This window comes from Ostrinia nubilalis, chromosome 22, assembly GCF_963855985.1.
Source record: "Ostrinia nubilalis chromosome 22, ilOstNubi1.1, whole genome shotgun sequence".
Lineage (NCBI taxonomy): Eukaryota > Metazoa > Arthropoda > Insecta > Lepidoptera > Crambidae > Ostrinia > Ostrinia nubilalis.
The window spans coordinates 1,891,768-1,902,674 of record NC_087109.1 but is presented as its reverse complement, the minus strand read 5'-3'; the positions used below and the strand labels follow the sequence as shown (position 1 = coordinate 1,902,674).

The 10,907-nt window shown below is 37.8% G+C and overlaps 1 protein-coding gene across 1 annotated transcript; it reads left to right on the top strand.

The window, feature by feature from the left end:
- The first annotated feature begins 432 nt into the window (after positions 1–432).
- On the top strand, positions 433–8,694 carry LOC135082978 (facilitated trehalose transporter Tret1-like). The gene is made up of 9 exons (XM_063977742.1): positions 433–551; positions 1,154–1,383; positions 3,497–3,671; positions 4,912–5,057; positions 5,880–6,003; positions 6,329–6,412; positions 6,596–6,813; positions 7,807–7,989; positions 8,359–8,694. The coding sequence occupies exons 1-9, from the start codon at positions 491–493 to the stop codon at positions 8,581–8,583; spliced, it is 1,446 nt and encodes a 481-aa protein (XP_063833812.1). The 5' UTR covers positions 433–490; the 3' UTR covers positions 8,584–8,694.
- The last annotated feature ends 2,213 nt before the right edge of the window (positions 8,695–10,907 follow it).

Here is a 10,907-nt window from a genome sequence, read left to right as displayed (position 1 = left end):
TGATTTCATAGACTTTTCCCAGGACAAAGTTAGCCTTTACTGGTTGAGTTTTTGTTGGCAGTCAATCTGTGGATCCTGGCTACAAGAGTCACAATGGGAACGACGACAATGACTTAACGATGGATAGTATACTGTTGCTCAATACTTAGTCTTATTACAACCCACACTACAACAGTTTAACTTTACTCCGGGACTTTGATCTAAACTGGTTAGGTTTTTATTGGCGGTCAAGCTGTAGATCCTGGCTACACAAAAGTTGTTGCAGCGGTGGGAACGAGAGGTGGGAATAGTCCCGTATTACTACAACCCACAAGAAGAAAAAGAAGAAGTTTACTGCGTCTACCTGCCGTGTGTTATCAACATTGATATATCAAGGTAAATAAACGATTATAGTATTATAACAATATAGTTCCTGGGAGTAGTTGACATTTTGTCGTTTGCAATTAGTGTGATTGAACGTTTGAAGGCAAAAGGTGTGGAAGTGTTAAACATGGAGGGCCCGAAGTTAAAATCGTCTGCGGTTGGTGTGCAATCATTAGCTACGCTATGCCGTTAGTATTTAATTTTTTTTTAAGAAAACTTAACGATATTCTTGCAAACGAGAACTCAAAAATATAATGATACTTACAGTTAGGTAATTGCATATTATTATTATTGAAAGAAATTCAAGGGATGGTGACTCTTTCTAAGATGATCTTTTCCCATCTGGGAATTGACCAAAATAATGAAGTGATTCTTATTCCTTTAGTAGCTGAAGAGTTTCTAAGGTCTTTAGTCAAAACCAAGTTTAAAAGTCAATTCAATCTCAATCATAGATTCTGTCCTCTGATTGATATTTATCAACATAAATGTATGTACGAGACTTAATGAAATTCAACCAAAAGCTACAGCATGCTTGACATTTTATTGAATCTTTGAGCTTCGTTTTGTAATTAGGAACAAAAAGAATGAGTTACTTAAGGTGAGAATTTTTAGAAAATGCTACGATCTCACACTAATATTTGTTAGGGTTTAGTATGGTATTGATCAGTGACAAAGGTCTTGTATCATAACCAGGTCATTTAGTTTTTAATGTGCTATGGGAACACTCTCTAATCTATCAGAGGCAAAAAGAGTTGGTCTTTTATGACACTAAAGTTCATTCTATTTCTAGTGGCTTTCTTCGCCAGCCAGACCGGCTTCATCTGCGCATGGCCATCCTACACATTGGCCAATTTCACCTCCAACTCCACTGTTCTCTCAAGACCTATGACCAGTTTGGAAGTGTCTCTATTCGGGGCCGTGGCCAACATTGGGGGACTGGTGGCCAGCCCCTTCTGCGGGTACATATTCAATAAGGTTGGGAGGAAGTACGCTACGGTGTTGTTTGGATTGCCGTATGTGGTAAGTTTTTTAAGATGATAATAATATAAAAGGCTACTTTACAGTCGATGATTATTTCAAAGATAAAAATGTTTGAGATGCTTAACTGCCTAGCTAGCATAAACATTTATAACTATGCATATTTTAAAGTCTGTAAACCCTTGAAAAAGAACTGACAATAGTGACTGAGTTTCTTGCGCTGCTTCTTCTCAGCGCTGGCCCATTTATTGTCCCGAAGCAGTGGTAGGGTTAATACTGTAAAAGTCCTTTTTAAAAGCCTACTTGCATAAATAAATGAGTTTTCTGAGTTTTTTTTATATTGTAGTTCGAAATTGAACGCCTGTTATAACTGGTTAGGCAAATTCTAAGATGCTAAAAATATTGCCGTTTTAGTCAACATACATCTGTGCTAGACACATCAGTGTTTAAGGTTCGATTTGATCAGTAACATGTAAAAAAATCAAAGAGTAAATATTTACATTTTGTATGTTGGCCTTTAAGATGCTGTTTAGAATGTAACATATTATCTGCCCGATCTGCCCTATAAGAGCTAATTTTATTCACTCTCACCTTGAAAAGGCCCGGATTAGTACAATTCAAACTAATAAATAACTATTAGGTACATACCTGTAAACGCCTCTCACTCTATGAACCGACGATCTAGTGAAGATTGCGGGAAGCACCAGACCGGCCATTGTAGAACTTCTTTGTAGTGGCAGTCCTTTTTCTGAAACGAAAACAAATGAATCTTTAAATGCCATGAAGGCGAAAAGATGTACGTATGTTTCTTACATCGCCACACAAATAAAAAACAAATCGACGATCTAGGCAGAACTGCTAAAAGAAGAACGGTCACGCCCCATAAAAAAAAAACCCAGACCCGACAGAAACCTGTATGATCCGGCTGTATCTCCAGGTCACCTAGATACATTCCATAGCAGCTGTAATAGACATTTAGGTACATACATTTACCAATTTTGGTGATAAATAGGCATTTTGTATTAGTTTTTGTATAACGCTTGAACAAAAACAAAGGATAATATTTTGGTGTTATACCTACATAGATTTATAATATAAAAAATATACAATTTAACTAATTAAGACATAACAAAAAAATTGAGGTATGTCTCGTTTCTGTCGGGCCTGGGTCACAGATGACCGTTCTTCTTTATAATATCAAAATTTTTGTAACTAAAGACTGAGTCCGCACTACGGTTTTTTCCCGTAAGCGGTAAACCGCCAAACAGCAAGACCACCCGAAACCACAGAATAAGTAATAGTACAGGTACAGAAGGATTACTCCGCAAGACGATTTAAATAAATGCGAGTCTTGCTACGACGCGATACAGTGGAATTCAGCTCGCACAGCACTACGTACCTACAATTTTATTCACCTACAAGTTTTGTCTCTTTCTATCGCGTGCCTCTGAACTCTTCTTACGCTGTTAGGGTTGCTGTCTAGTGAAAAAATAATGAATCTACTTATTTGTAATGAGGTACGTACGTATGTAGGTAAGTATGCATTCATTATGGAAAACCTTGGGAGAGGCCTTTGTCCAGCAGTGGACGTCATTTGGCTGAAACGAACGAACGCATTTTGAACAGTAGTCATAGTAGGTTAGGTTCCTATACTATCCTAAGAATTATTGATTACCTACATGGCCAACATACCTTTCAGCATCTTTGGGAAGCGAAAAAAAAAGATAAATCCGGTAGATTACTTTTCGAACTTAAACACCCGAACGCCGCACAATATTTCTTTCTCTTTATGTCCATTTTTAAATAATACTTCGATCATAGAATTATAATCATACTACAACGCACGCCAGCGTCCTGACGAGCGCGCGCGTGACACTCGACTGATATAATACCCGCCGGCGGGCCGCTTCGCTGTAGGTAATTATCGGATGTACCGCGCGGAGTGAGCCAGGCCTGCCGAAACGTATACGCGGGAAAAAGTCGCAGTGCGGACGCTTGCATTATTTTTAACGAGGTTAAAAACCATAGAACCAGCCTTAGATTCACAATCATCATCATCATCATCATTTCAGCCATAGGACGTCGACTGCTGAACATAGGCCCCCCCAATGACTTCCACATCGCACGGTTCACAATAATAAACTTTATCTTCCAGTTCGCATGGCTCATAATAGCGTTTTCAAAGAGTGTCACCATGATCCTCCTCGCAATGGGGCTGGTAGGCGTGGGCATTGCTGGTCAGAACGTCTCCCTGATCTTCATTTCGGAGATCAGCCATGATTCCATTAGAGGGGGGCTCACAGCAAGTTCTGCTACGGGGTACTTTATAGGTAAGTTGCATAGAAATAAGACTACCATAAATTGTGCACATATGGGTTTGTACGTAGTTTTAAGACAATATTAATTTCTGCAGATACTGTCATTGAATGTTAAAATAACAGATTTTCATCATTGAAAGGCATTAATCTGTACAGTCCTATCAACTTAAGCTGAGAATTGCATTTGTGTGAGTGATCGCCAAAAGTACCGTTAGTAAAACACATACAAATAAAATTAATGTTTTATTAAAAGGAAGTCTATAAAACACTTGCTACCAATTGGGCCGATGTAACGACACTTGACACATCCTTTTAAATAAATAAATAAATAAAAACAGGTCCTCGCTCAGCATATGCCAAGGCACGAAGTACCTCGACGCTGATATTCTGCGAGCACCGTTTATAGAGAGGGCGTCCAGCCAGCCTTACAAAATACAACAAAAAGACAAACTTTATAAAATTACAAAATAAAAACAGACTAAAAACTTTTCGTTCACACCTTTAAAATACGTATTCAATTTGCATAAAATTTCATTCACTTGGCTGCTTAATGGATTTCGTACAGGAAATTCACTTACAGTAGGAGCCATTTCACTAATATTTGGAACACAATTACATAAAATTACACGTATCTGCTACCAGTACCGGGGGTGAAGTGAAGTATGTGAGCGGCAAGGAAGCGGTGCGTGGCGGACGCGCCGCGCTTCAAGCCGATTGCCACTCTAAACTATCGGTGTGCACTCACACAAATGCAATTCTTAGCTTAAGTTGAGAGGACTGTATGTGAGTCACTATAGTATTCTTTATTGGCTTTATTTTGTGGCTGTTTGGCATAATCGAATGCATGTTTAGGCAATTTATTGGCTTAAACGAATTTTTATTGAGTTTACCATAGTTTTGCGATTGATGAAATTATTGCATCATCATCACCATCATCATTTCAGCCACAGGACGTTCACTGCTGAACATAGGCCTCCCCCAATGACTTCCACATCGCACGGTTGGTAACGGCCTGCATCCAGCGCCTTTATGGCTTCTGCTACTTTTATCTGGTCGTCGGTCCACTAGGTCGGTCCACTAAATTATTGCAACTCCGAGACAAATGTTAGATAGTGTGATGACGAGTCATTTACATTTTTAAGGGTATTCTCATTAACATTCATTATTTTTATCAATTGTTTTTTGTACTCTGTAAAGTTTTTAGGGGCTAAGTAACTGAGTGATAGATGAACCAACTTAAACTATCCCACAGGTTTACTGGTCTCCTACTTCCTTGGTGGATACCTGACCTACTACCAGGTGGTCTACACTCATCTGGGTCTGTCTATACTTTGCATCGTCCTTCTGCTGCTGCTGAAGGAATCTCCAGTGTATCTGATGTTGGCAGGGAGGGAGGAGGTAAGAGAACTCTTCGCGATTATTTGTAGATAAAGCCATTTATTTGTTGAGTTTTGAACCTAGTCCAAATAAAAAGATTGTCTGAAGAAAACATTATAAACCTACTAGCGGCCACCCGCGACTTCGTACGCGTAGACCCCTTTTAAATAATGAATTTTGCAAAATCTCGTGTTAGTGAGCACCTACATTCTAAAGAAACCCCCATGCAAAATTTAAGACTCCTAGCACTTGTAGTATCTAAGATTGAGTGAGTGTTCGCTTTTATAAATATCTACCATTAAAAACTACATTTTTAGGAGGTAAATAATATTTTGTTTTTATACTTACATAAAAAATTAGCTCCAATTAGAAGGTACACTCACTGGTGATCAAAGAACGATATTTTGGAACATAAACATAACACTGTTCACACCAACTCACTAACACTGACTAACGCTGTTCACGCGAAATGAGTTTCAAGTATTTTTACGAACTAAAATGTGGGTAATTTGAAAAAAATATTGATTGCACAAAGCAACAGTAGCACGAACGTGCAAGGTAATTTCTTCAAGACAGGTATTTGACCACATGACGTACTTATCGATTTTTAATGATAAAAATTATCGGGGGAGGCCTATGTTCTATCGGACACATTATTAACTACTTTTTCCGTTTTTGCTCTCGCTCTCATCAAATGGTGATTCTTAGCGACAGAACGAGATGACATGAGCGGGAATGGGTAGTTGACATTGTGGCCGATAGTTCAGCAGAGGACTTCCTGTCGGCTGAAATGATGATAAAAATGATGACGCACTTAAACTTTAGATTAATCTCATTGTATAGGAAGCAGCTAAGTCCATAGCATTCTACAACCAAGTCGCCGTCGACTCTAAACTGGTGGAGGTGGAGATGAGGAGGATCAGACTCCAGCTAGACCCCAGGTTGGAGAAGCTGCTTGAAACTGAGAGTAAGTTCTCGAATTACACCATGGTTGTGGGTTTAAATCCTGATGGGAGCAAATTATATAGAAGCATTCATGTCCAGCCCACCTGAAGTGACATTAGTGACAGATTCAATTAGCGATTGAAATCGTATTATAACATCGAATATGAAAGAGTCAAGATCACAAATGTTAATTTCTAGAATTCAGGAGTCATGGACAATGGACATGAATCATGAATGAACCTCTAGGCAAGGCGGACATCTTAAGATTTTAGATGTTTTTAATAATTTTGAGAATTTATCTTCTACTGATTTGATCAATTATAACTTTATATTTATTTGTTCAATAGACACGGATTTGGAAGCCACTGAAGCAATGCTTCAAAACAAAATCGACAACATGCCTCGGAAAGAGCCATCGTGGAAAATTTTAAGTAAGTATTTGACGCTTATTGAGCTATTAAGGTAATCGAAGCTCCATAGACGAGTTGAAAGAAATAAGAAAATATTGCTAATTTATTTTCAAAGGCATCCACAACGTATAATACCTTCAGTATATTTTCTATAATAAGATGCCACATCGTTTCAGCATGCTTTCATTCAACCTTTTTTTCCAGGAAAATCCAAATCCTCCAAGCGTGCTCTCGCCACAGTCCTCATCATCATCGCCTGCACAATCATGATGGGTTCCGTAGTCCTGCAAGTGTATGCCGAGCCGCTGTTTAAGGAGGCTGTTCCATCCATGTCCGCTAACTTGTGTTCCATCATGCTGGCCGTGGACTTGCTGATCGCTAGCGTCGTGTGTGTGCTGGTGATTGACAAGTTTGGGAGGAAGGTAATGTAGTTTTCCTCACTGTATTCCTCCTTTGTTAATTTAGGTTAGCCGTGTGGTTCCGGTAGAGACATATTTTTTTATACAGGACAAGGCAGGTATTTGACCGCAATCGTACCTGGTGTTAAGTAAGATATAGGACTACTCCCACTCTTCTCGTGGATGTCTAGGAGACACATAATTATGCATATACGGTTAATGTGATAAATTGAAAATTATTAATAATAACCGGTTATTATGAATAATTACCGACAGTCGCGGTAAAAGTGATAAATTAATCACATTTAACAGTGATTATTTAATAATTCAACCTTAGTACTAACAAATTTCATAAAAGAGAACAACATCTTGTGTACGTGCTCGTGTACAGCCAAACTTTTGAACGTTTTGATATCATATATTAATATAATTTGGCATAATGAGTTTGGAATGATTCTTGCATAATATTACTTTTCCATGATGCCTATAACATAACGTTTTGATTTAAAGTGAAAAATAGGTTAAGTCGCCTATTTAGTTTTATACACACATAAATGACCTCATATTAATCACATTATCAAATCATGCGGTAATTATTCATAATAACCGGCGATTATTCATAATTTTCGCATTTATCACTTTGACCGTAACACATATATGTATCTTTCCCCTCTAACTCGTCTGACCAGCGTGGAATGGTGGGACCAAATCTTCTGTTTGCTTTTAGATTTGAGGTTGTCTTTTCTCTAACTTTTGTATTGGCAGGTGTAATACAACCTAAGATGATTTGTGCTTTGCAGAACACTGCTGTTTACTACAAATTCAGCTCAAAATGACAATTACTTTCAGCTTCATATGCCATTGCAGCTTCAATTTAAACTACTGTTACGATTGTATTTTAAAAGACATCATTTAATCAATTTACATACAAATCAGGTTCCTGACCTGATAGGATGTCATGTTCAAAGTCTGATCATTTCTTTCTTTTCATAACAGATCTTCCCTTTTCATCCACAGTATCTTCTCATCATCACGTCTGCTCTGTCAGGCGTGTGCACGTTCTTGCTAGGAGTGCAGTTACAGGTGCACTTCGCACCACACTGGGTCACCGCCTTCCTGATCTACTTGTATACATTCGTGTATACTGTGGGCTGTGCGGTCATACCCTTTGTGCTGGCTGCTGAAGTCTTCTTGCCGGAGGTAAGGGAGAGCACATTCGTTATTTTTTAATTAAGGTCAGTTTCTCCTGTTCCTAATAAAGTTTCACACACTAACGTTATTTTACAAATAAATATTGCTAGCTAATTACTCGTATAACTGGAGACATAATTTGCTGGTATCTCTATCCCAGACTTCTGAAACCAAATGTAGAAGAAGAATTTTATATCTGACAGATAAGTTTTTAATGGGACCAAGCGGCGAAACACGTTAAAATTAACTACTTATAAGTCTATTGATTCCATTTTGCAATGTCTTTTGCTAAATCTATCACATGCAGAAATTTTTGACTTTGTCCCTTTCATTCTTTTCTTCCATTTCAAGATCTAATTTATTAAATTCTCCTTTTAGGTCCGAAGCCTCTGCAACAGCCTCTCAATGGGCTTCGTGTGGTTGTTCATGTTCATCACGCTCTTCATCTTTAACCCACTAGTGGAGATCCTGGGCCTTGGCAGCGTCTTCTACTTATTCTCAGCAGTCTGCTTCCTTGGAACCGTCTACGTGTACTTCAAACTGCCTGAGACCAAAGGCCTTTCTGCAGACGCTATTCAAGTCCTGTTTTTGAAGAACAAGTAGAGTTTTGGCTTGGTGGAGTTTCGTAGAAGCTGTTTAGCTTTTGAAAGATCTTGGGAATGTCAAGTATTTGTTACAAATGGACTGACAGGAAATTAAATTATATTATTATTACTTTGTGTTTTATTACAATCCAATTTGATGATGACCTACATTTATGAAGTAGAAGTAAGAAGTCAATTACTTGGTAGTGGAAAAAAATTGTGCAATAAGAGTAAACCCTTGTTTATATCCTTGTAAGATGAAATAACAAAATATGAGGAAAAAATCACTATCAAAACAAAGTTAAAGTCATAAAATCTGATAAAAATAAGGAGGGTAACATACGATTAAGATGATAAACAAACTAAGAATGAAAATCACAGTATTTTAAGATCCAATTAATGAGGCTTAAGGCATTTTATTGAAGTCAGATAACAGTAGCTTGACGTATGAAATGTTAATGTAAGTACCTACTGTAGCATGTGAATGAAAGCAAGGAATTGGCTTATGGGCCTAGACATACTACATGTGCTAAAAATTCAATCAGATTTTTTAGGTCCGCCCCTTTTGACACTAAGAACTAAACATAAGCTAACAATGTAGAAATAGTCAATTTCTGGAAATAGCCTCCCCCTGGGGAGAGGCAGTGGTAGAGAAATACTGCATTACTACGCCAGTGATAAGTAAAATAGCAAACAATTAGTCAGTAGTCATTTTTTTATCCATAACGAGGAAGCTCCTGGCCTGTATCACACCTGATGGTAAGTGATGATCAGGCCGAAGGTGGAAGCGAGCTTCACCCGGAATCCTCAACCACGGAGGAACTTGCTATCTTACCTCCAACTGCCGGAACACAAAAATGCACAAACTAATTTTATTAAAGAACTTGACAGCATTTTGTGACATCCGATGTTGATATTCATAAGAAGGACTTTGTTATATCACTAAAGGCCGCATGACTTGGTAATTTCATCAACTACAACGTGCAACGGGTTCAAATACCGCTAAAGGCAAATATTGGCATGACTAGATATACCCACAGAAATACAGCTACATGCTCGTGTATTAAAATATCTGACGTCAATTCTATAGTAATATTATAAAGCTGAAGAGTTTGTTTGTTTGAACACGCTCATCTTTGGAACTACTATCTGATTTGAAAAAATATTTTGATATTGGATAACCTATTTGTCGGGGAAGGTTTTTAGGCTAAGACCACCCTACAGTCAATAGGAGTGGAGCAGTAAAGAAAATCGTTGCTAAAACGGGAAATATTATTCAAACTATTTTAACTGGCATAGCTAGTAAATAAATAAAAGTTTTGATTTATCTTTACAACAGAGCGCCTATCTGCCAAATCCTTTAGTTAAATTATACTTAACGTGCGTCTGGCGTGTATTTGCACATTGAGTTTAAATTTATATACGGTTAATCTTTTATTTACTTGTTATCTATTTGCTGCCACGTTGGAAGAAACACCGTGGAGGTTTGATATACAATAGCACATAAAACTATACACTTATGTTGGAAAATGGAACGTATAACAACTACCTACATTAGAAGCCACTGTGTTAAGCTTGATGTGCACTGTCACTCTATCATGTATTTTTAGTTTAGTTACAGTACTATGTACGATGATTATTTAGTTTTTTTCTCTGCCGGGTTAGATGGATTTGAAGAATTAAAGTTATGTAATAAAGACTGTGGTTTTGTATGGTAAAATATTTATTTTCTGAGCAATGTTTGCTTGAGATATCATTTTCCGACATTATATTGTAAGGAAAGTTTACGGCCAAAGTATCTATTCCTTGTTATGCCCAGGCGCACGATTGTAGCCATAGAAAGGAAATTTTTATTTATTTATTTAAACTTTTAGCACATACATACAATGCACTGTGGCGGACTTAATGCCGGATGGCATTCTCTGCCAGTTAACCACGGGTCTTTCACGTTACCGGAAAACGCAGCGTGGGATGTCCACCCACAAGGTGGACCGAAGACCCCATGAAGGTAGCAGGAAGCCGCTGGATGCAGGCCGCTACCAACCGGGCGATGTGGAAATCATTGGGGGAGGCCTATGTTAACCAGTGGATGTCCTGTGGTTGAGATGATGATGATTTAGTTTTCAATATCTGGGGGGAGCCTGATGACCTGTACTACAGGTATTCTAATACCTATTACAGGCATCAGTCTCACAAAAACAACTTCGTTTTATGAATTGTAATATTTATATTGAATAACTTGTATCATTGTAATGAGAAAATGAAGACTATTCATTTATTTATTTAATATTATGAAAGGTGGCGATATTTTCATTTTAGCATAATTTACCTACTGTTTACAAC